Source organism: Enhydra lutris, unplaced genomic scaffold (assembly GCF_002288905.1).
Source record: "Enhydra lutris kenyoni isolate GAN:26980312 unplaced genomic scaffold, ASM228890v2 scaffoldscaffold40, whole genome shotgun sequence".
NCBI classification, from domain to species: Eukaryota; Metazoa; Chordata; class Mammalia; order Carnivora; family Mustelidae; genus Enhydra; species Enhydra lutris.
Genome location: NW_019154124.1, coordinates 1,897,452 through 1,922,957, shown reverse-complemented (window position 1 = coordinate 1,922,957; position 25,506 = coordinate 1,897,452). Strand labels below are relative to the sequence as shown.

At 43.0% G+C, this 25,506-nt stretch overlaps 1 protein-coding gene across 1 annotated transcript in view; it reads left to right on the top strand.

The window, feature by feature from the left end:
• LOC111155329 (solute carrier family 26 member 4) overlaps positions 1-25,506 on the top strand; it is a 47,407-nt gene that overhangs the window by 7,480 nt on the left and 14,421 nt on the right. The window contains exons 4-14 of the mRNA XM_022515473.1: positions 1,567-1,677; positions 3,282-3,466; positions 4,050-4,214; positions 11,240-11,392; positions 12,499-12,581; positions 15,892-16,039; positions 16,620-16,733; positions 20,675-20,752; positions 20,894-20,989; positions 22,182-22,288; positions 24,954-25,023. Of these exons, the coding sequence (XP_022371181.1) occupies positions 1,567-1,677; positions 3,282-3,466; positions 4,050-4,214; positions 11,240-11,392; positions 12,499-12,581; positions 15,892-16,039; positions 16,620-16,733; positions 20,675-20,752; positions 20,894-20,989; positions 22,182-22,288; positions 24,954-25,023 (1,310 nt within the window). The remainder of the gene's footprint in view (positions 1-1,566; positions 1,678-3,281; positions 3,467-4,049; positions 4,215-11,239; positions 11,393-12,498; positions 12,582-15,891; positions 16,040-16,619; positions 16,734-20,674; positions 20,753-20,893; positions 20,990-22,181; positions 22,289-24,953; positions 25,024-25,506) is intronic.

Here is a 25,506-nt window from a genome sequence, read left to right as displayed (position 1 = left end):
ATCCCAGAACCACAGGATCATGACCCGAGCTAAAGGCCGATGCTTAACCCACTGAGCCACCCAGGCATATCTATAAAAAGTAAGGAAAAGCAGCCATATCTATGTAAAAGAATAAACTGTCAGAATGATAAGCACTGCATTCAGGATAATGGTTGTCTTCTGGGGGTGGAGGGAGGAAGAACGATGTGATTGAGGAAAGTATGCAGAGTTGCAACTTCCCTGGCAATTTATTTCTTAAGCTGGACAGTGAATACATGGGTGTTTATTAATTACATAGTCTTTTTGTATATGGAAATGACTTAGCATAATATTGACAATCTTTCGAGATTTTTTTGTGCATGCAACATCCATGTTTACTTTTATAAAAGTGAGAGCATGCATACTTACCACATATTTTTTTTTTGAAATTTATTTATTTGAAAGAGAGAAAGGAGAGCACAAGTGGAGGTGGGGAGGGGCAGAGGGAGAGGGAAAAGTAGACTCCCCGTTGAGCAGGGAGCCCCACATGGGGCTTGATCCCAGCACCCTGTAACCATGACCTGAGCCAAAGGCAGATGCTTAACAACCGAGCCACCCAGGGGCCCACTTGCCATGATTTTGAATCCTGCTTTTCTTTACTTTTTCCTTTGTTCTTTACCTATCTCCATGTTAGCAGATGTATTCTTATACATCACATCAATTTCATTTTATAGAATCATAGTATGTAAAGTATAATTCAGTTAACCACTTTTCCGTTCTGAGACATTCATTCAACAAATAATGCAGAGCACTTGTGAGCCAGCATATTTTGGTTGTTTTCTGCCCTTTTTTAAACTATCAATGTAATCCTTTGTTGAGAACCCAGTGGTCAAAGGGCGTGATTTTGCTCTGACTGTGAGTGAAATGTGAGGAAGCCATAAAGAGTGAGATGTGCTGACTCCCTAAGAAGTATTTCACCAAGGAAAAGAAGGCATCATTGCGGTCTTCCAACTCCCACGTATGTGGAAAAGTTGAGATTTCTGCACACTGTGCGGTGCGGCCCCAGAGGCTATTGGGGACAGAGCCCCAGCGGAGGAGCTGAGCTCCTGGAGGAAAGCCTAGTAGAGTTGTCTTACCTGCTGCTGTGTACAGTTGTCATAGCTTCCTTTGTTTGGATCTAGCTTCTGTTCCCCGACAAGGAAGCGGGTATTACAGAGCGTCGACTGTGTCCCTCCAGACACACCGAATCACGGCATTCACACGAAATGTCTGTGCTCACAGCTGCTCTGAGCCTTTGAGCTGAGTTGATGGAGTTTTTAACCAATTGACTTGACTCCCTTTTTCCACTCGTCTAATCGGTGGATGATTGGATTACTGATCAAGTCTATCAATTCATTTCAGCAGGTGGTGCATGAGGATGAATCATTTTCTCCACTGATCCAGATCACGTTCTGCATTCTAGCGTAGCCCCAGGCTGTGCGCAAAATAAGGAAGACCACGCAGGGCAAGATGCCAACGGGGGTGTCTAGGAAAAGGCCTTTCTTTGCATAGTGGAAAGAACACCCTAACTTTTGTTTGTGAATGTAATCATTTTGGATGTACTTGCAGGCATGGCCTACGCTCTGCTAGCAGCAGTCCCTGTCGGATATGGTCTCTACTCTGCTTTTTTCCCTATCCTGACCTATTTTATCTTTGGAACGTCAAGGCACATCTCAGTTGGTAATTATAAGCATATATTGCAATTGTATTTATTCACGTTTAACGTGTTTTGGCTATAGTATGTGTATTATGCTTCCGTATCTTTGTTAATGTTTTCCAGGAAAATAGGCCTCCAGTGTTTTGCGGGCTTATCCAATTCAGTGATGCAGTGGTTCTTCTTAGCTTTCAAAATATCATCTCTTTAGTATTAGGTTTATACTTAACTCTTTTTTTTTTATAAAAGAGGAGAAAATTGAAAGATTGTCAAAAGTACAGCCGACCTTCAAATTCTAGTATATTTTCCTTTTAAGAAATGTAATAATTTTGACTCCATATTTAGAAAGTGTTCTCTTCCAAAATACAAAATGACAAGGGAAAAATATCTTCAAGAGGTCTTCAAACGTACTGTTTTACGAGACTAACTTATCATTTACTAAATTATATTCATCAAATACATATTCATCATTTCATTAAAAACTGTACTCATTTTTAAGTCACTAATATTGGAACACTGGCAAAATTGTGCCAAAACTATTTAGAAACTAAGCTTGGCTTTCCTTCTTGGTATGGCTCAAAATAGGCTTATTTTCTGCTGTTCCTAAAATCTGAATTCTCTTGTGCTGGAATGTTCTAGTAAATGAATGTTTTAATGCTATTTTGTGACTTTGACATTTATACTTGAGATAATTTTGCGCCTACATCCATCTGCTGGCTAGACATGTCTACCTGGACAATCCTCTTGAGACAAATACAATAATCTCCAGCCCATATCCTCATCCTTAGCCGTATTATCCCTAGTATCTAGCATATTGCCTTGCCTATGGAAGGAGATCAGGAAGAGGCTGTTGATTGAAATTGTTCCCTCACCTGGGAGAGACAATCAGTGTCAAAATCCTTGACAACGTGTGCAACGCAGGAGCTGATATTTTTCTCTTTGGTATTCTATACATTTAAATACTCCAGGTTACTGGATGTCAGTACTGAGCCCTCCCAACTGTTAACACCTTCTATGACCGAAGGACAGGATCACCATCATGGATAAAAATATCAGGAGTGACTGGGAGAATAGGAATACTTTTAAAACCACAGAATCTTGTAGACTGCCATATGACATGAAAAAATAATTTGTCTTGAAAAGAGAAAAAGAAAAACTATATACTCTTTTTGTTTTTTCTTTATCCCAATCTGGACCTTATGATATTGATCAAGGTCCTCGGCACCAGAGAGATCGGGGCATTGGATGCTCTAGGAAATGAGCTTTTTGGAATAAATAAGATAGAACAAATAAGGATTCAGCTTGTTGGCCACCTCTGTCAGGAAACCTTTCCTGGGAACTCCCCCCACTGTTGCCCCAATATGCATGAAGAACACGCAAAGACAGGCTAGACAACCTTCCTGTGGATTCACAAAGCATCCTGAGTGCTGTATTATAATTGCCTACCTACATGTCTCTCTGGGTCATGAATGCCTTGAGACATCTGCTTTGCAGCTTCCTTTGTGAACAAATGATATTCTCCCAATCACACCTAATAATTCCACACATCTTTCTAATCCTATGTAGACATATTGGACCTAAACATTTGTGATGAATAATTATTAATTGATAGAGGCTTTGCTCCCCCCAGGGCCGTTCCCAGTGGTCAGTTTAATGGTGGGATCTGTTGTGCTGAGCATGGCCCCCGATGAGCACTTCCGTGTATCGAGCAGTAATGGCACCGCATTCAATACCACCGTGATAGACTATGTGGCCAGAGATACAGCAAGAGTACTGATTGCAAGCACCCTTACTCTTTTGGTTGGAATCATACAGGTAATACAAGTACAGTGTGGACCGACATGGTTTTTATTTGAAATAACTGAGTGTAAAACACATGGAATGTGTTTTACACTGAGTATAAAACACATGGAATTAAACATGAAACCAAGCAATTTATTGGACCCCCAAAGTTATTTTCTAAATTATATTGTTTTAGGTCAGATGCTGAAATAGTCAGCAAGACCCTACTTATGAAGGCTTGAGTATCATCAAAGTCAGAGACAGAAAAAAAAAAAAATCAGAGTAACATGTGTGATTTAAATGAGGACGAGGGAAGGGGATGTGCAGAGCCAACAAAGGAGAAAAAAGTGTCCTGATGAGCAGAGCCATGGGATCTGAAAGGCACAGAAATAAGCCACATGATTCTGCCTTTTCTTCTTACATATCTAGAAGTACTTCAAGGTTCATATTACGAGTTTTTAAATTTTAGAGGGGTGGAGGAGCATTCCTACAAGTATTTTTTTGTTATTAGCAGGCTACCAGTTTGAACTGGTGTTAAGTTTGACTCGTTAATAGTTCAAGAGAGTTGGTCCTTCTCTCAGGCAAATGTTAACTTTTTCTTTCCTTCTTATCCTAGTTGATATTTGGAGGTTTACAGATTGGATTCATAGTGAGGTACTTGGCAGATCCTTTGGTTGGCGGATTCACAACAGCTGCTGCCTTCCAAGTGCTGGTCTCACAGCTGAAGATCGTTCTCAACGTTTCCACCAAAAACTATAATGGGGTTCTCTCCATTATCTATGTAAGTGTGGCTTCTTACTCCGGGGATGGCTCACTGAGAAAACTCTCTTCTTTTCCTCTTTAACCTGCATCTAGAGAGCAGAAGTTCCTCCATGCCATACTTTGGGTGCCATGGAAAACATTTTTCTCTGAAAGCAAGCAACGGAATCAGGAGTAAACACTGAAGAGGGCACATTTTACAAATCATCGTTTTCAACTGGTCAAAATGGTTTCAGAAGAGTCAGTGCACTTAAAAATACTAATGGAAACAAAGGGTTAGGGTAAAGGGTGAAGTGAAGTCTGGTCTGGGAGGCCATGGACTTGAGTTCCAGCTTCAAGTTGGCCTCTGAGAAGTTGAGTGACCGTAGACACGCCATGGGGGATAGTGGCTGAGAGCTCAGGTTTGGAGCTGAATGGCCTTGAGTCATGTCCTCATTCTACTGCCTACTAGTTATATGAGCAAATCACCATGCCTCAGTTTCCTTTTCTGCCAAATAGAGTTGGTGATAATATCTATATTCATAGTTAAGTTAAATAAGGGTATAAGAGAAGCACTTGGCCCAGAGGCTGGCACATAATAAGTACTCAAAAAAAGTAGTTAGGTTGGAATTATTATTTCATATCTCAAGTCTTCTTTCTTTTTTTATTTGTCATATGAAATGACTGGAGATGTAGCTCTAAAGCCCTTTCTAACTGCTCGAGTCCATGAAGTGCATAATGTAAATGTCTCAGCAATTATAGATGAAAAGGAACATTAGATTCGGAGATGATTCAACATGCAAAAGAGATGCAAAAGAAGGATGTAGATCACACTAATTAGATTTGAAAAAGTTCCTGGATCTAAATATACGTTCTATATAAAGCGTGCTATTGATGCTTGAAAATGGTAATGATAGTAACATGATGTCATCCTAGCTTGGGGAGAATGATACTATGCAAAAATAATGTGCTGGCCTTAAGAACGGAGCTTAAGTCCTTTAGTGACCTGTGGATTAGCTTCCAAAACAACGTAAGGCCATGCATCCATATGTGAAAATTAGAAAGGTGGTCAGGAATTTGCTCGGTTTCAAGACAGTGCCGTAATCCCACGTTGCCCTTTCCATTCAACAAATACTGCCCAGCGCCTGTGGCCATGTATTGTGCAGTGGGAATAGGTAGAGGAGGCGGTCTCACATAGTGATTAACCAGAGGCTTTGAATTTCAGTAGAGCTGAGTTGGAATCTTGATTCCACTGCCTACTACCCACGTGATTTGGGGCATGTTATATTTAACATCTCTACACCTCACTGTCCATAACTGTAAAATGGAAGTAATAACAGTAGCTGCCTCTTAGAATTGTGAGGATTAAAAAGGAAAATCTGTATAAAGCACTTAGTACACTATCTGGCTCATAGTAAGAGCTTAGTGAATTCATTATTATTATTGCTCTTGTTATTATTTTCATTACTAAGGTGAACAGACCTCATGAAGCTCACTATTCCAAGGAGCCAGCCTACTAATGTGGGCTGGGTTTTTTTTTTTTTTTTTGAAGAACAAAAAATTTTTTATTATGAAGATTTTTTATCGTAGCATGTAGCAAGTTTTGTGGTCTTTCTTCAGTCATCTTTAAGCAGCCTGGAGAGTTTACTCATATCTGGAAAAGTTGAGGTGAAGCTTGATTTAAAGGATTCAAATCTCCACATCTTACAAGGCCTGTAGATCTGTTACTCACTCAGTAACTCAGTGACATGGGATTCCATCGTGTCATACCCATCTCTCAAAAGAATGCAGGCTGTTTTTTGATTTAGAATTATTTTTGTCATTGTTGCTTTTTTTCCTACCAAGTGCTTGATTCATTTCGGAACCTTCTGACTGCCTTTCTCAGACAGGCCCTCTCATCTTTGCAGTCCTTGGCACGTCTTGCTTTTTCTTGCATTCATACTCTTCTTGTCAACCGTTCATTCATTTATTCCTTCATTGTCATTCATACAGTTCATCTGTTCAGTAGGTATTTACTGACTACCTCCAATGTGCTGGGAACTATTTACTCCCCAGACAAATGCACTATGCCCTGAATCCAGCAAGAAACCCCTTACTGAGTGTACTCACCTCTTCATGAACATTGCTTGGCTCACATCCACACAGACCCCAGGAGCCTGAGGCCAGTGGTTAACCTGGTTCCCTGGCCATTGGGGGAAACTCTGCAGATACTAATAGTCCTTCTGGTCTCCTAGGACTATGGTTTTTTTCCAAGCTTTTATTTTAATTCCAGTATACTTAACATACAGTGCTATATTAGTTTCAGTATCATGATTCGTTACTTCCGTATATCACTTGGGGCTCATCAAAAGTGAGTCCTTAGTGTCTTCACCTAGTTCCCCCATCCTCTCCACTCCCCTCCGCTCCGGTAACCATCAGTTTGTTCTCTATAGTTAAGAATCTCTTCTTGGTTTGCCTCTCTCTTTTTCCTTTTGCTCTTTTGATTTGTTTCTTCAATTCCACATATGAGTGATGTCGTATGGTTTTTGTCTTTTTTTGACTGACTTGTTTCACTTGGCATAATACCCTGTAGCTCCATCTACATTGTTGCCCATGGCAAGATTTCATTCCTTTTGATGGCTGTGTAATATTCGTGTGTGTGTGTGTGTGTGTGTGTGTGTACACCACATCTTCTTTATCCTCTCATCTGTCCGTAGACATTTGAGCTCTTTCCATATTTTGGCTATTGTAGACATTTGCTGTAATGAACATTGGGGTGTAGGTGCCCCTTCGAATCACTATGCTTATATCCTTTGGATAAATACCTAGTATTTACAACCATGCAATTGCTGAGTTGTAGGGTGGCTCTATTTTTAACTTTTTGAGGAAACTCCACACTGTTTTCCAGAGTGGCTGCACAAGTTGAAATCTGGAACTGTGGTACCTCCACTTTTGTTTTCCTTTTTCATGATTGCTTTGGCTATTCAGGGTCTTTTGTGGTACCATACAAATTTTAGGACTGTTTGTCCCAGTTCTGTTCTGTGAAAAATGCTGTTGATATTTTGATAGGGATTGTATTAAATGTGTGGATTGCTTTGGGTAGCACAGATTTTAACAATATTTGTTCTTCTAATCCATGAGCATGGAATGTCTTTCCATTTCTTTGTGTCTTTTTTAGGACTATGTTTGAGACAAAACTTGCTGCAAATGATCCCACTTTCAAAAGGGACAAAAGGAACCAAGAAACACTAGAACAAGGTCAAAAATAGTTTGAAACCAAACACAATTGTTATGTGACTGTTGAACATTACTCTTAAAATATTAGGTTAGAATGTGTCATAGAATTTTGTGAGAAATTCCTCCAGAGCAGTCAGGTTGGATGAAGATATTTCAATCTTCCCCGTGTCATCATGACTCTAAGTTTGCTCTTCAGAAAAGGAAGGGTCAGCAGGTTTGGAAAGGATTGCATAAGGTTGAATGAACCACTCAGTACTTGAACAGAGAATTTTGCTTGTGACATAACCAGATACAATCATTCATGAAAGAATCCTTCAACAAACGCAGAGTAGTTGGGATTCCTCCAGGAAAAATTGGAAGATTGTTGTAAGATACTTTCTCTGGCATGTAGCAACTTAACATCTCTCTCTCTTTTTTTAAGATTTTATTTATTTATTTGTCAGAGAGAGCACAAGCAGGCAGAGTGGCAGGCAGAAGCAGAGTGAGAAGCAGGCTCCCCGCTGAGCAGGGAGCCCAATATGGGACTCAATCCCAGGACCCTGGGATCATGACCTGAGCCAAAGGCAGCCGCTTAACTGACTGAGCCAACCAGGCGTCCCTTTAACATCTCTTTTGTTATAAGGCTATACTTTGGATTGTTTCCCTCCCCCAACTCCTCCCCAAAAGGAAAACAATACAAAGAATTGGAGGAGGAAATACCCAGACAGTAAGAAAAACTAAAACTTGAACTCACAGATGCCAGAGCCACTGAGAATAGAGGTCGCAGAAGGGGGAATGACAAGGTATTGGCAGAATTCACAGTTAGTAATACTCCCCCCCACCACCCCGCCCCATGCCACCAAGTAGCTTCTCAATTATGTAACTAAATCACATAGCACATTTAAGGGTGATTGTTTTCCTATCATTCACTTTAAGTGGCTTGTCTCGATAGACAAAGCGAGACTTTCTGCTTGCTTACCGAAGTGACGGCCACCTCCTCATTTCTTCCTCTAACGAGGTGGAAGACCACACTGAAAAGTTCTGCCCGGATGACGGGAGTTTTGAAAGCCACCATTAAGCTCGATGAGACACTCTTTTGAATCTGTTTCAGTGTGTACAAATTAAACCATTCCAATAAGGAAAGTAATGCTTTAAGGGGTGATCTACATATGGGCAAAAATTGTTTCTGGTAGGAGGAAATGCCCGACTGCAAGGGGTGATTATAAAGAGTTTGCTCTATTTAAAGAGATGAATTAAAATAAATTTGGCACTAGAAGTTAACTGATAAATTTCCTCATATGTAACAGCAGGTATATATCTGTTTCTTATGGCTTTGTACCCCCAGGCAAAAAAGGAAGGCAAAAAAGGAAGAAATGATCTGAATGAAATGGTCCTAAAATTCTCCAAGCATGGTAGGAAATAGAGTAAAATATTTCCCATCACTGAAATGGTCATTATTATGATTTGACCTGTTCAGAATACTAGGTTGAAATACAGATTCATACGTGTATCCACATTTTAAACTTATTTTAGGAAATATTTTAATAGTAAACGAAATTGGAATTAGTTTTCATTGCTTCCTTAGAGTCTCATTTCTGTTATCTTTCAGTACAATCTGACTATTTCAGTTTTATTTCTACACAGACTAAACTTTTTATTGTGGAAATTTTCATAGGAGATATCTCAGTATATAAACAACTAGTATATGCTTGCTTAATGCAATTGTGTAATATAAACTGATTTTGTTTTTTTGCAACCCATATTACATTTTTAATAAACCAGAGGTGCTTTTTATTCAAAGATCTCAGTGACTCTCATAGATTAAATGGGAATCCTGGAGTGATCATTTTTGTAAGGTGAAAATGTTTTTGTGATTGGGATCGTTATCTGATTGTTTGTTTTCAAGTTTGGATTTTTCCCTTTTGAATTGAAAGTAAACCTTTACTATATAAACAATTAAGTGAAATATTATATCCAACTTATGAATTAATGAGGCTCGTCATCAGAAAACCGATGATGGGAAGGGCCAGACAGCAATGCCATAAGACTGAGACATGTGGGCCTGTTGGCTCCTAAGGCAGATGCCCTAAATTCTTGTTACTGTGCCCACTTGTGGTACTCCTCCATTTTCTCTCTCTCTTTTTAAAAAAGATTTATTTATTTTAGAGAGAGAGAGAAAGGAAGAGAGTGTGAGTGTGTGTGCATGAGCAGGGGTGGGGCAGAGGCAGAGTGAGAATCCTAAGCAGACTCCCCACTGAACAGGGAGCCCCATGCAGGGCTCCATCCCACGACTCTGAGATCATGACCTGAGCCGAAATCAAAAGTCAGATGCATAACCAACTGAACCACCCAGGGGCCACCATTTTCTCCTTTTCACCCTGCTATCGTTGGCTTCCTCTCTTGCTGTCCATGTAACTGCCTCTCTCAATTTTGACTGCCTCAGGAAGGCAAAGTAAATTTGTTGGTATTGGGTTTCAAGCAAGAGCAAATATACTCTCTGAGTGAAAGTCCAAGAGGCTTCCTGTAAGTCAAATGCTTGAACTCTAGTTCAGGCATTTGGTGGACGTCTTTTGCTAGCATAACAACTTCTCCCGTCATTCCCTTACTCTTGGAGCTGCTGGCCAAACGGCTGCTGGATCACTTAAGGCTCTTTATACATAACTGTTATTGACTGCCATTGTGATTATTTAAAATACAGCTTGTCTATAAAATTAAGTAAGATACATGTTATAAATGATAAGGTACTACATTCCTTTGTTTTCATATAAAAATATATCTATAAAAGGACTCATTCAAAAAAAAAAAAAGTAACCTTCACTGAGAGATTATTTGTTTCAAAGAATGAAAGAATACCTCTGAAATCATGCCTTCTACAGGACCCAAGCTGCGGGAACAAAGGTATTATTGTTCTTCCCTGGGAGTCTCCCTTGCTAATCTCCCTTGATTCCCAGAAACCTCCTATTTACAAAACAAGACGAGTTTATACTTGAGTTGGCTTGTCTGCCCACTTGGAAAGAGTTGTTTTTATTTAAGTCATCTCAGTTCAAGTTTGAACTAAGTACCAAATTAATTTCTAAAAATTTATATATATATATATATATATATATATATATATATATATATATATATTTTAAAGATTTTATTTATTTATTTGACAGAGATCACAATTAGGCAGAGAGGCAGGCAGAGAGAGAGAAAGGGAAGCAGGCTCCCTGCTGAGCAGAGAGCCCCATGCGGGGCTCCATCCCAGGACCCTGAGATCATGATCTGAGCCAAACCTGAGGCTTTAACCCACTGAGCCACCCAGGTGCCTCTAAAAATTTATATTTGAACTATGTATCAATTTAGTAGTTTTTCTTCAGCATGAAGAGTGGATCAGACCCTATGTAGCTACATATGAAGTATTTAGGTATTTTTATTTCCAGCCGTCTCATTCAGGTTGGGAAAGAGTTTTACCTAAAATACTGGCTAATTGGGACTTTTTGGTTTGTCAGTTTTTAGTCTCAATAATAGCACATCAACATTGTGAAATTAGGTCACTTAATAGTCCCTGTAAAACCACTTTAAGATATAAATTTTTAAAGCTTTTCTGCAAGTAAAATTCAGTATGTAATGAAATTTTTTCTTTTAAAACATCTCATTTTTATCGTAAAAAAGTGCAGATAAACAAAAAAAGTAGAAATCACTCATGGTTTTACCACTCCAATTAAGCATCATTAACTTGGTATATGTATTGCTAAGATTGGATTTTTTAATGGTCTCTATATTAGCCAACACATTTTTATGATTTTACATGAAATTTTCAAGTGCTCTTTGATGATGTTATCATGATTTTTCATGTGGGAAGAATATACAATTGTTTTCTTTATACAGACTCTGATTGAGATTTTTCAAAATGTTGGCAACACCAATCTTGCTGATTTCATTGCTGGATTACTCACCATTATCATCTGTATGGCGGTTAAGGAAGTGAATGACCGATTTAAGCACAAAATTCCAGTCCCTATTCCTATAGAAGTAATTGTGGTAAGTAAAACATGTAATTAGAAAGTTCAGCATTAATGAGTTTAACAAGAAAGAAGTTGTAATATATATGGACTATTACTCAGCCATAAAAAAAAGAATGAAATCTTGCCATTTACAACAACATGGTTGGAGCTAGAGAGTATCATGCTTGGTGAAATAAGTCAGAGAAAGAGTGATACTAAACGATTTCACTCATATATGGAATTTAAGAAACAAACAAACAAAAAAGAGACAAACAAAACCCCCCAGATTCTTTTTTTAATTTTTAAATTTATTTTTTATTGAATTATGTTAGTCACCATACAGTACATCATTCGCTTTTGATGTAGTGTTCCATGATTCATTGTTTACGTATAACACCCAGTACTCCATGCAATCTGTGCCCTCCTTAATACCCATCACCAGGCTAGCCCATCTCTCCACCCACCTCCCTTCTAAAACCCTCAGTTTGGTTCCTGGAGTCCATAGTCTCTCATGGTTCATCGCCCCCTCCGATTCCTCCCCTTTCATTTTTCCCTTCCTTCTCCTAATGTCCTCCATGCTATTCCTTATGTTCCACAAATTAAAAACCCCCAGGTTCTTTTTTTTTTTAAAGATTTTATTTATTTATTTGACAGAGATCACAAGTAGGCAGAGAGGCAGGCAGAGAGAGGAAGAGAGAAGCAGGCTCCCTGCTGAGCAGAGATCCCGGTGTGGGGCTCCATCCCAGGACCCTGGGATCATGACCTGAGCCGAAGGCAGAGGATTTAACCCACTGAGCCACCCAGGCGCCCCCAACCCCCCAGATTCTTAAATACAGAGAACAAACTGGTGGTTGCCAGAGGGGAGGTAGGTGGGGGGATGGGGGAAACAGATAAAGGGGAATAAGAGCACTGTCTTATCTTGAGGAACACTGAGTAATGCAGAGAAAAGTCGTATCATTTTACTGCACACCTGAAACTAATATAATGTGTGTTAATATAGTGTATGTTAATTGTACTTGGATTAAAAAAAAGAAAGAAAGAAACCAACAGGGCAGGCTTCCTAAGGAGGAGACTAAAGAAAGGGGGTGAGGAGTTGTTAAAACATGTAGTTTTTTATTTTTAACCTCTTTTGTTTTATTTCAGACAATAATTGCTACTGCCATTTCATATGGAGCCGACCTGGAAAAAAATTACAATGCTGGCATTGTTAAATCCATCCCAAGCGGGTGAGTGCGGAGCTCCTCTTAGGCTATACTAAGTCAGTACATTCTATTTAAAAGAAACCTTTTATTACAAGCTTCATTTCATTGATGCTCCTTCCATAATCTTCCCCGTGTGTGATCTTAAAGAAGCACCCACTGGTGCAAACAATCAGACAAACTGTGTGTAGAGAAAGTTCGAGCCATTTGTTGAAAAGCAGCTCCCATATGCCCTGAGGTTTTTTTCTTCATTTCCTTAAAATGTGGCAGGACTTACACAGTCACCACCAGACTCCTGACTTAAACTCCTGTGTATAATTACAATATAATACAAATAGAATCATGGTTAGTCACATTTATCACACTGAGAACAATCTGCTTGAGAAATAAGGGACAGCTGGCCTAAATTCTCCACCAATTAGTTTAATCAATCTTAAGTAATAATTATGTCATTGGTTCTCACGAATAAAATGCATCGTCTTAAGGGAGGTTTTCTATAGATTTGGTAGTTCGGTGAGTTAGGAAAGTAGAGTTGAGTATCTTCGTGCACTTCTGTCACCACCTACATGGGTGAGGGGGTTCTCCTAGAGAACAGAGTAAATTCATAATTCGGGCTTGTTCTGAAATGCCAGTGAGATCTCTCATAAAATGCACTGAATGGACCAAGTGCAGTACGCTGTAATTTCAACATATGGCATTAAAAAAGAAACCCAGATGTTTGCTAGATTGGTAACATTAACTTCCCACAATTATGACCAGACTCACTGTTAGATAGCCAGCAGGTACTGGTGCCAGAGGATGTCACCGTCATGTTAGTTTCCGCTGCTTTCAAAGTGACATGCTTTGCACTTGTGCTTGAGAGTGTGGCGCAGGGGGAACGGGGCAGGGGAGGTCAGCAGAATCATCGGGGTTTTCTCCTGGCTGCCTTTGGAAGGCCACTTTTCCATTCTAGTTGGAGCGGTGGTGCATTTGCCAAATGTTCAGGGCCAACCTCAAGTAAATGGAATCATGTTTCTCACGCCTGACTCTCCGTTATAGGTCCCCCGGCCTCTGTTATAGGGTCCCAGCACTCCCCGCCCTTATCTTTTCAGAAAAGCCTCCTTCACCCTCACTCACCTTCATAGCGTTAGCTCATGATCAGGCCAGACATGGGAGGGTTGGCTGTAGCCAAACAGGGCCCCTGAAGAAGGGCAGGAGGTAAGGGAAAGACAACTCTGAGGTCGTTGGAAGGTGTCCAGTCTGGGCCCCAAGTGAGTGACGTGGGGCAAAAATATCGGCCCTGCTAAGATCCAGCAAGGTAATACAAATGGATGGCAGCTGTGTGGTACTTTCAGGGTCTCCCTACACTTACTGAGCACCTACTATGTGTGTAGGTACTGATTACTTACTCACATCATCCTTCCTTGACTCCTTCCAATAACCCTATGAGAAGAGTATGTAGCCCCCATTTGACAGCTGAAGAAACTGGGACTGGGGAATCTTGAATAATATGCCCCAAGTCAGTCAGTCAGTTTCATACAGAGCCATGGAGCCAGCATTCACATCCTTTGACTTTAAGTCTCTGTGCTTTACACTTTGTGACCCTGGAGAATCAAGGACCTGGTAGAGGGCCCTGGCATTAGAGAAGTTGGCAGGCAGGCAGTGGGCATTAGGTCACAATCAAAGCTGAACTCTGCAGGACTGCAAAGGTATCTGGACAGACTGAATTACCTCAAGTAGGGCTGATTGGGTCTCGGGAATGAGTCATAAGCCTAAGAGTATATAAAGATTTTATTTATTTGTCAGAGAGAGCTCGCACAAGCAGGGGGAGTGGCAGGCAGAGGGAGAAGGAGGCTCTCCACTGAGCAGGGAGCCCGATGTGGGACTCGATCCCAGGACACTTGGATCCTGACCTGAGCGGAAGGCAGATACTTAACCCACTGAGCCACCCAGGTGTCCCCACAAGCCTGGTTTTAAGATGTGAGGTCCAAGCCCACATCCAGATGAGCAGAGGTGTGATACAAATCTTGTGAGTCAGGATGAGATGTGGGAAAAAAGGAGTCTGGAAAGTAACCTCACCTGTGGGGAGAAAAAGGCTACTGGGGCAGAGAATCAGACAGATCTTGTTACGCACGAAATCAACATTCATACTAGACCTGACTAAATGACCTTGAGCAAGTCACTTCACGTCTCTGGACCTCAGTTCCCTTATCAACAAAAGGAGAGATGTAGATTCAACCATTTCTAGGATATTAGATGAGCATATTAACTTGGATGATATCAGGATATTAGCTAGCTCTAAATTTCTGTGTTTTTTTGTAACAATCTTATTTCTGCTATAGCACTTCCGTCTGATTAGAGGAGGGGAATGTAATTTCCTATTAAAGGAAACTCAGATATAAGTGAGGTAGGTGAGGGAGATTATTTTGATGGAGTTTTTCTGTTTGTTTGTTTTGGAGGTTTTTTGGCTAGGGACCTCTGGCTTGTACACTCTATGAATAAGTCATCAAGATACAGGTACATGAAAGCCATTCCCCCAGTTTTCATACTTGGGGACAACTGAATGATTATAAACATGTAGGTTTCCTTCCTTCCTTCCCTCCCTCCTTCCTTTTTTTCCTTTTTAAGTGGGCTTTTGTGCCCAAAATGGGCTTAAGCTCACAATCCTGAGATCAAACATCACATGTTCTACTGACTGAGCCAGCCAGGTACCCCTAGGTTTATTTCTTTACATGGTTTGTAGAACAGTTCTGGTATGTCTAACAGTAGCCATTTGACCCCACAGTCACTGGGAAGTCTTAATCATTGTGATTCTGGAACATTCTGATAATTACATAAATGTAATCTTTTCTGGACTCAAGATTTTAAATATCGTGGCTCTTAAGATGCGGATTTTCTACTCAGCTCTTTTAGCATTCAATATCGTTTGTCTTTTTCATAGACCTGACATCTCTTCGCACAAGGCAAATCTCATTTTATGGCCAGACTATCTTTTAAATTCAAAGACCTTTAAGATAAAATGGTGTGAGGAGAAACACTAACGTGTGAAATGGCGTGGCATCAGGCTGTATATTACAGAATCCATAATGACACGTTTATTCGTGTCAGGGGTATAGATAAGGCAGCGTTCATAGAGGGGATGAAGAAGTCAGCCCATGAGAGAGTGCCAGCTTCTAATTAAAAACTGTAAAAGCAATGCTACCACTTAGTTGTCGCAATCTGCTTTTTCCCCTCGGGATCAAGCATTTTCATGCCTGACTTGGGTCTGGGTGTATATAGCATTTGGCGAGGTAGGAACAGAGAACTGTGGTCAAATCCTCACTGCGTTTGTTTGTTTTTTCGTTTTAAAACTCACTAGGTTTTTGCCTCCCATACTTCCACCTGTGAGTCTGTTTTCTGAGATGCTGGCTGCCTCGTTTTCCATCGCCGTGGTGGCTTATGCTATTGCAGTGTCTGTGGGCAAAGTTTATGCCATCAAGTACGATTACACCATCGATGGGAACCAGGTACGGTCACCCTTGCGCTGACCTGCTTTTGTAGGGCGGCAAAGAAGAGAAAGGCATAAGCGGGACAGACTTCATTGTCTGCTGGAGAAGGGATTGGTTTCTTTCATCAGCCCTTGTTGAGCTGGTTTCCCTCTTCCACATGCTAATTGAAATTATTTTGAAATACGCAGGCTGTGTCTCTTTTTAAGAAATAAGTTGAAGTCAGCCGAATTCTAAGAGTTAATTCAGTCAGGTCCTAAATAACATTCAACGCTCACATATTGGGTCAGCATGAGAATCCTTCATGCAGTCCAGTGTCTCCGGATGTATTTCATAAGGGGAGCTATAATATAGCAAAACAGTGCAGCGAACGCCAGCGATGATGGTTGTGACCATTTTAAATTCAGGCCCTTGTACACACGGGCCCTTGTTCAGGTGGGCTGATTTTAAATTGCTCTGTGTGCAAGTGTGGGCAGTGTCTGGGGCTACCAGACAGGGTGGGCTTGGGAGCTTGCTTTCCTCCTCTTTTTCCTTAAACACTTGGCAGGTCTTGCCCAGTGATTCTATTCGTAGCATCCCTGTCCCTCGGTCTCTGCCTTAGGAATTCATTGCCTTTGGGATCAGCAACATCTTCTCAGGATTCTTCTCTTGTTTTGTGGCCACCACTGCCCTGTCCCGCACGGCCGTCCAGGAGAGCACCGGGGGAAAGACCCAGGTAAGGCACAGCAGCGTGGGGGTGATGGGCTGGGGAACAGCACCCAGCAAGGCGTTTAGGAGAGCCAAGTAAGGCAAGTAGCCTTGGAGCACGAAGGCTTGTGCCTTGGGAGGCGCAGATCCGAGCAGATCCGAGCTGATCCGACCCGGGGCTCACTCATCAACTTGATCCATCTCCTCCCCAGAAACCTCTCCAACATTGATGGTTTCCCAATGCCCAGATCCTCAAAGGAATCTCTGTGTCAGTGCTCAGTTCACAGGTGGCTGTATTGACCTGCAACCTGGGTTTCCGGGATAATAAGAACTGACAAGGAAATCAGTGGTGAAGAATGCTGATTTTTTTTTTTTAAGATTTTATTTATTTATTTGACAGAGAGAGAGCTCACAAGTAGGCAGAGAGGCAGAGAGAGAGGGGGAAACCCGCTCCCCGCGGAGCAGAGAGCCCGATGCGGGACTCGATCCCAGGACCCTGAGACCATGACCTGAGCCAAAGGCAGAGGCTTAATCCACTGAGCCACCCAGGCGCCCCAAGAATGCTGATTTTTATCAATGTGTTATCTGGAGATAGAGAAGGCGGAGCTCGCGCACTTTCTGGCGTTAGTGAGCTGTTGCATTTTCGGGAGAATCCAAAGTGTCCACTATGTTTCCTTTCCAAGGATCAGGAAAGTTCCTGATAGAATTTCCTCTAGAAGCCTTCGTCCCACAGAACAAGTCTGCCAGCCAGGGATATTTTGGTGATAACATTTTGGCCTTTCCTCTCGAGGATGATTTTTGTTCCTGAAGTGGATTTTATCTTATCAGTGTGGTTTTAGGTTGTTACCTTCACAAAGGGACCTCAAATCTGGCGTCCCAGTTCATCTCTGAATCACCCTGCCTTTGGCCACAAAGCTGAGGAGCCATTCTCAAAGGCTATCCTTTCTAGCGGGGCATGGGGTCAGATTTGCCAAAACAGGTGATTGGTGGCAAGGGACAGGCTCAGGAATTGTGTTTCCGTTGTGCCTGGGGGGTGGTTCCCTTCCCCACACAGAGCTATTGTTTCGGAGTAAAAAGTGCATTGAGGCTATAAAGAAGGATGTCATTGAATCCAAGGTAAGTACTATGACACACACGGGCTTCAGGTAGGGTTTGTTACAGCAGGGACACACAGCAGTGTGAAAGAGATTAGTTGACAAAACTAGTGACTCCCTACAGTGGCCTGCCCAGGGGAAGCCTTACTTGTCCCTAGGGCGCACGTGATGCTCCTTTCCCATTTATAATGGATCTCTGTGTAGGGGGATTGGAAGAATGGGCCTCTTCCAATTTCTTGGGTCCTGTTGAACAACATTTAATTTTAATTTTCAGAAATTTTCTTTTTAAAATTGAACTTCCTTTTTTTGGGGTGAGGGAGAGACAGACCAGACCCTTCTAGTTCTGCAGGAGCAGGGAAGACAATCCAGCCCGTACCAGGAGGCCGAGCCAGGGGTCTGTGGTCGGGGGGAAGAGGTCAAAGGTGATTTCCAGAGCTGCCCCCATGTTCCAGTGGCGGCTATCAGCACGCAAGCTGAAGCGAGATGAAAGCGCTCTGTTATCATCGGAGATGGGGCATTGACAGACTCTCCAGGGCCCGGGGCTGTTTGCGGGTGTAGGCGGGTCCCCCACGGGTGATGTCCACTCTCTTGCTGTGGCGCGCAGCCTCAAAGGAGGCACGGGCCAGCCGGCCCAGGAAGAATGCCCGTGTAAAGCAATTCCTTGGCAGAGGGCTTGGGGATAATGGTGTTCTGGTAAGTTAACACCCACCACCACACACTGGCATGTATTATATTTAGGAATGAAGGATGCCAGCATTTCAGTAGTGAGGAATGAAGCAAGCACAGAACGGGCTTGACATTTAATTACTGAAATGTATACTGAGTTCTGGGGTTAAAAGTCCAAGTGCCTGGACTGAAATCCAGGGACTCATGACCACATAAACTGGACGGTCTTCCCCTTTTGTGTGGCTTCTCAGGCTTTCTCTCATGTCGGGGGCCTCAGTGTCAGCATCTATAAAATGGGAACATTAACTGCATCCACTCAAAGGGATGTTGTGAGGATTGAATAAAAACGTCTAGAAAGTCCTGGCGCATACTTGTAAATGCTGATCGTTCCCATCTGTTGCTCCTGACGGTAGGAGAGCATCTTCGTCCCAGTGATACATATGTTGTCCCTGACACAGAAGAACCAGTCCTCTCCCAGATGAATGAACGGAGTAGTGAGGGTTAGTGCTCGCTGTGTGCAGCACTTTGTCAGACTGCAGCAGGGCTTAACGTTACAGCCCGTTCTTTCTCTCGCCCTCACCTGACTCCTACGGGCTCACCAGAAACTCTGATTACAAACTGTTCTCTGATCTGATTAACTTCTCACTTAGAATCATTAATTATCTAGTGATTGAATGTGCTCATAGATATAAAATCTACTGCAATTCCCACAAACCAGCCTTATAAAGTAAGTACAAGTAACAGAATCCTCTCAGATTTTAAGAGTGACCAAGATTCATCTCGGTCCCCATTATTGGCAGCTTACTGTCCCATGTACTTGGCGAGTAGGTGGCCATTCTCCTGGAAGGAGCTGGGCAGCTGGCTGTGGTCTCTGTCCCCTGATCTCCATTTCTTTCAGCTACTCGCAGAGCCCCACATCCACAGCGAGATGCAAGTGGCTCGTGATTGGTGACCAGTATTGGTTATGCAACTATATGGAAGGAAGGGGGGGAGGGAAGGAGAATGGATGGATGGATAGAGGGAGAATATTGGTTTCTCTGCTCAGATAGGAGAGGGAAAGCCACCAAGGTACAGGCCTCCTAGAGGTGTGCTAATGGGCAACAGAGCCTAAAAAAGAGGTCTGGAAGTATGAAGCGAAGTTTCTAGTCCATTAGATACATAATCTTGCCTCAGGCTGATCTAACCATAATGAGAAGTTTGAAATGATCCATTTGCCAGGTGGGAAGACTGTGACTTTGAAGTTTTCTGATGTTTCTGGATTTTCCTTTGATGCGGGCCTGATCTCTCTCTTCACCTGTAGCCTCTTGCAGCTGGCGGCACTTGTGCCCAAGCCTGTCTTCCCTGTTGCTTCTCCCACTGCTTTGCTTCTGGTGCTCTGTCTCCTTTTCTCCTTTCTGTTTCAGAGTTTCTGGTCTTCACCTCGGCCACGTTGCAGCCGTCTCAGTGCTAATCACACCAGAGAATAGCCCCACCCCTCAGCCTCTCTCCTAACTATTCACGGATCTTAGCAGAGCTTTTTGGCCAGAGAAGGTAAAGTTTCTGAAGGTCCTTTATGCCCCGCGTGCTGGTGCCCCCGTCCCTGGGGCCACACTCTGAGCCTGTGTCAGGGGACAGAGGAGGAGGGGATGCGGTCCCACGTGTCATGGTGCTCATGTAGCATTCTGAATTTGCACTGGGACCGGGCCATTTAGTTCCTCTGCGATTTTTGTGGGAATCATATGCCGTTAGTATCAAGTGTTGTCAGAATCGCTGTTAGGGCTGCGGCTTCCATGACGCGGAAGAATCCGATGTGAATGGCGCAGTTTATTTCCCAAGAACATTCAGTGATTGCTCTTGGGGGAAGGGGTGGCCCCGCTCTGGCAAATGGTTACAAGTCTGGCCTCCCGATGGGACACCGAAGCTCTAGGTCAGTAACACATCGTGCAGCAATCCCGGTCCCGCTGGCTTTCCCTGCGCAGGCTCGGTCTCCACGTTTCCTTTAATTCCTCTGCAATAGCCACCCTGTGTATGTTGCCCACTTTTTCCTTCTGTTGTGGAGAGTTTTCGGAACTAATTCTCATTTCTCTCAACAGTATTGAGCAGGACGGGGGAGTAGGGCAGCGTCAAGTGGCCCCGCAAACAGGCTGTCCCGCACGCACCCGCATCCTGCAAGCTAGAAGACACCAGGGGGGAGGCCGAGCCCTGCTCAGGGCAGGTGTGTGTCTTTCAGATCGCCGGCATCATCTCGGCTGGGATCGTGATGGTCGCCATCGTCGCCCTGGGGAAGCTGCTGGAACCCTTGCAGAAGGTACAGCCCTGCTTCTCGGCACACTGATTGCATAATCTCGCTTCCCTGCTCAGCCACCAGAGAAATAACAGGAGGTTTAAAACTCCCCTGGTGGAAAGCCATTGCCCTGAATAACACAGCCTTCCCTGTCTCTCCCTGCAGTCGGTCTTGGCCGCCGTTGTCATCGCCAACCTGAAAGGGATGTTCATGCAAGTGTGTGACATTCCTCGTCTGTGGAGACAGAATAAGATAGATGCTGTAAGTCACTTACTGCCTCTTTTTGTCTGAAATAAGATTTGGTTCTTTTTTTTTTTTTTTTAAGATGTTATTTATCTACTTGACAGAGAGAGTGAGCGCACAAGCAGGGGGAATGGCAGGCAGAGGGAGAGGGAGAAGCAGACTCTCCACGGAGCAGAGAGCCCGATATAGGACTAAATGCCAGGACCCCCAAGATTATGACCCGAGAAGAAGGCAGACAGTTAACTAACTGCCTCCTGCCACATCATTATGTGGGAACATGTCTCCTAAATCTCACTTGCATTTCAGGATTCCCAGAGAAGAAACTAGAATTGTGTGGATAAGCCAAGGCTCTGAAGCCAAGTTTTGTGAACGTCCTGTATCTCTGGGGAGATCTTTTGCCATCTAGGAAGAATCTCATACAAATAAACACCAAACAAACCAACCAGACTAACAACCAAATTAAAAAACAAAACAAATTCTTTTTTTTAAAAAACCTCTGTAATATAAAACAAACAAAACACAAAACAAAGCAAAACCAAAATACAAAACCCTTGCTGAGTCTAACTCTGACCAGTCTAACTCTAACCTCTGACCAAAGTAAGCTTCGCAATAGGTCTGAGGAACTGTGACAATCAGAAGCTAAGTCCTTCAGAGTCCTGCTGTCATTTAAACCATGACGGACAGAAAGGAGAAAAATGCATCCCTCCAAGATGCATTGTAAAGTGAAAAAGAGACCAGTGCAGCATGGCATAGTGTGTACAATGCATGAAAAGATGGGAAAAGAAAATACTGCTGTTCAGTCATATTTGCTTGTGTTTGCAGAAAACGATGCTGGCGAAAAGTGCGCACGTGCACGTGCGCAGAGACACACGCGGAAACAGATGAGAACACTGGGAGGGAGGCCGGATGGATGGAGAAGGGAGAGGGTTGGGAGCAAGACTTCCCACTGTAGACCTTTTTAATGTTAATTCCACTTTGAACTATGTTCGTATTTTCCCTATTTAAAAGTCATGAAAGCACGTTGAAATGGGACAATCAGTCTTTACCAGAAAGGTCAATTTCCACTTCCTCTTAACATGAAGTAGAGTCCGAGTATATAAAAAAAAAGCCGTGATTTGTTCATGGACAGTTGATTTGTTTTCGCAGGTAGTATCTCACTGGACGGCACCTGCTGGATTAAAGCAGTTCTTCCTTTTCTGTTTTGTCCTAGGTTATCTGGGTGTTTACGTGCATAGCATCCATCATTCTGGGGCTGGACCTCGGTTTACTAGCCGGCCTCATGTTTGGACTGCTCACTGTGGTCCTCAGAGTGCAATTGTGAGTAATGCAGACCCAGGTCTCCCTTAAACAGGACCACACACCCTGAGCTTCCTTATACCATTTTGATAAAATATAAGGAAACCACTCCCTTTCATAATAGTTTCTATATGTTGAGGGCTTCTATGAATTAAGCCCATAGTGCTTGACACACATTATCATATTTAGTCTTCGGGAAAAAAATCCCATGAAATGATTTTATTATTGTCATTCTATAGGTAAGCAGTTCGAGGCTCAGAAAGGTTAAGAACTTTTCCAAAGATCACACAGCTAAGTCAGGCTTTGAACCCGGGTATGTCTCACCCCCAGATCTGTGCACTTAGTCATGTGCTCTTTGGCTGTGCGCTCCTTTCGGTGGTGATAAGACGCAAAGATTGGTGACTCAGCAAAGGACTGAGGTGGCTCTGTGGTTCCTTCTGCAAATGAGATGCAGCACGTGGGACACTGGGCCCGAGGATAGCGTCAAGGTAGCTGCTAAACAGATTGCAGCCCGTTTTCTCCTGAAGCTAGGAACACAGAACGGGAGACTTTGAAAGTGTTGATTGTGGGCAGAATTCATTCAGACCCGCCAAATGGAGCATGCGCCCCAAAGGGCACACGATTATATGAAGTAGATGTCATTAGGACATATGCAGAGGGAAAGCAGCAAAGGCGTGGCTCGATGCCACCAAGAGTGATCTGTGAGGGGTCCTGAGTGTCTGGGTTTCTGTTGGTTCTGTAGTGACTCTTGAGAGGCTTTCCGCGTGTGCCCTCCTGGGTCTGTGAAGCCGTCCCAGCGGAGAGGCGAACAGAGCCTGTCTCTCTCCTCAAAACCTCTGTTACCTTTCCAGACTTCTGGCCTCTTCTCTGCCTGGGCTTCGGTTGCAAAGGAGTAAGAAACCTGGAAAAACATCATCCAAGACCCCTCCCACTTTGCATAAGCCCACCCTTTTTTTTTTTTTAAATTATGCTATGTTAGTTACCATACAGTACATCATTAGTTTTCGATGTAGTGTTCCATGATTCATTGTTTACGTATAACACCCAGTGCTCCATGCAATCCGTGTCCTTCCTAATACCCATCACCAAGCTCACACATCCCCCCACCCTCCTCCCTTCTAAAACCCTCAGTTTGATTCCCGGAGTCCACAGTCTTTCATGGTTTGTCTCCCCCTCTGATTCCCCCCGCCTTCATTTTCCCCTTCCTTCTCCTAATGACGTCCATGCTATTCCCTGCATTCCACAAATAAGTGAAACCATATGATAATTGACTCTCTTTGCTTGACTTATTTCACTCAGCATGATCTCCTCCAGTCCCATCCATGTTGATACAAAAGTTGGGTGTTCATCCTTTCTGATGTCTGAGTAATATTCCATTGTGTATGTGGACCACATCTTTATCCATTCATCTGTTGAAGGGCGTCTCGGCTCCTTCCACCGTTTGGCTATTTTGGACATTGCTGCTATGAACACTGGGGTGCACATGACCTTCTTTTAATGACATCTGTATCTGTGGGGTAAATACCCAGTAGTGGTATTTTTAACTTTTTGAGGAAACTCCACATGGTTTTCCAAAGTTAAGCCCACCCTTCTCATTGCACCAGCCAGTTCCCCTTCTTCCCAAAAGCTTGTGTTCACTGCCTCGGGGCCCCTACGTGGTTGCCTACAGGCCCAGAGAGTTCCCAAGCTCCCTGTGTGCCCAGTTTGCTGCTGGGAAATAACTCCAAACCTGTCCTTGGAAGATGCTGCTTCTCGTGCTCTCTGTGCCTCAGTGTCTACTTGGCCTTGTGAGGGTGTGGTTGGGAGAGAAAGTTTTGTGGAGAAAGATGATGTAGCTTATGAGCTTTACATGAAAATTCAGCACAGCCCGATAAGCTGAGGATAAAGCAGCAGCACGTTTTAGCTCCTGATTCGGTAACCAGGCTTTTAGCCAAGCAAAAGCCATATCCTCCACAGTGCTTCATTGCCAGTAATTATATGGCTGATCTGGAGAGCACGTTGCCAAGAGTACCCCAAACAGATACTCTTTCTTCAGGAATTGTTATTTAACATCTATCCCTGGTCTCACTTGAAGAATCATGGGATTTATTCGATTACATCAGGAGCAGGAAGACAACAGTCTGGTTGATGGGAGGAACTTTCTCCTGGTCCCCCCAGGCTCCCATTTCCACCAACTGAGACTAATTTGATCCCTGAAGACTCGCCATACTTCCTCAGAAAGATGCTATACCTCATGAGTAAGTTCCAGGCGCTGTGCCAGGCTGTGAGGACCCCTAGGTCAAATGTAGATGCTGCCCCTTACCTCCAGGGCCTTTTTGACTGTACCTGACCCTCAGCTTACCCATAAAAATGAAGATAGGACTGCTGACCTTCCAGAAGGATAGTGGCACTTAGATAAAATTTACCATGTGTGAAAGCTCTTTGCTTGTCTTCTGAAGTGTGATACACATGGAAGAGGGCTGCTCACGACTTCTCTCAGCCCTCAGGGAAGTCCTCCTCCTCCCAGGGCCCCCGCAAACACCAGCCGTTCATTTCAGAGCTAGCTGTAGGAAGATGTTATCTGTAATGAAGACACAGGCCCAAAACACCAGAATGATGGGCTCTTTCCTATCTGTTATTTCTTCTAATGTTTTGTTCCAAAGGAGGCCTGTTCCAAAAAATCCTGACCTGATTTTTCTTCTCCTAGTCCCTCATGGAACGGCATGGGAAGCGTTCCTAGCACAGACATTTACAAAAGTACCAAGAGTTACAAAAATGTAAGTGCCTTTGTGAGACATTTGCTGGATTTGGGTTTTCTAGCCTGGATTTTCAGGGCCAGCTTATTTCTCTTTTAGTGTATCAGGTACAAGGTAGTTAAGAGAGGAGGCTTCTGCCAGGAACGTCTAGAAGTCCACGGGGGGTATCGTGAAAACTTTGACCCAATGTGCCTTCTGATATGCATGGCTTGGATGAATTGTGTCCATGCTAGTTTGAAGGTCCTATTCATGTAAAGCCGTTGTAAGAGGAATTTCTTAAAATAGGCAATTTGTGGATTTCCGGAGGTTTCCTCCAAATTCTATTCCTCTTTTATGTAACCTTTGTCCTCTATGAAATTACCTGAAATCCCCATAAGGTTATCTTCATTTAATTCTAACCGGAGACTTTTAAGTTCTCCGTCACAAGGAACCTTCTTTGACATGTTGCTCTAATCTTGGAAGAAACAATATATGATACCGGAAATGAAAGAAACAAATCCTGCG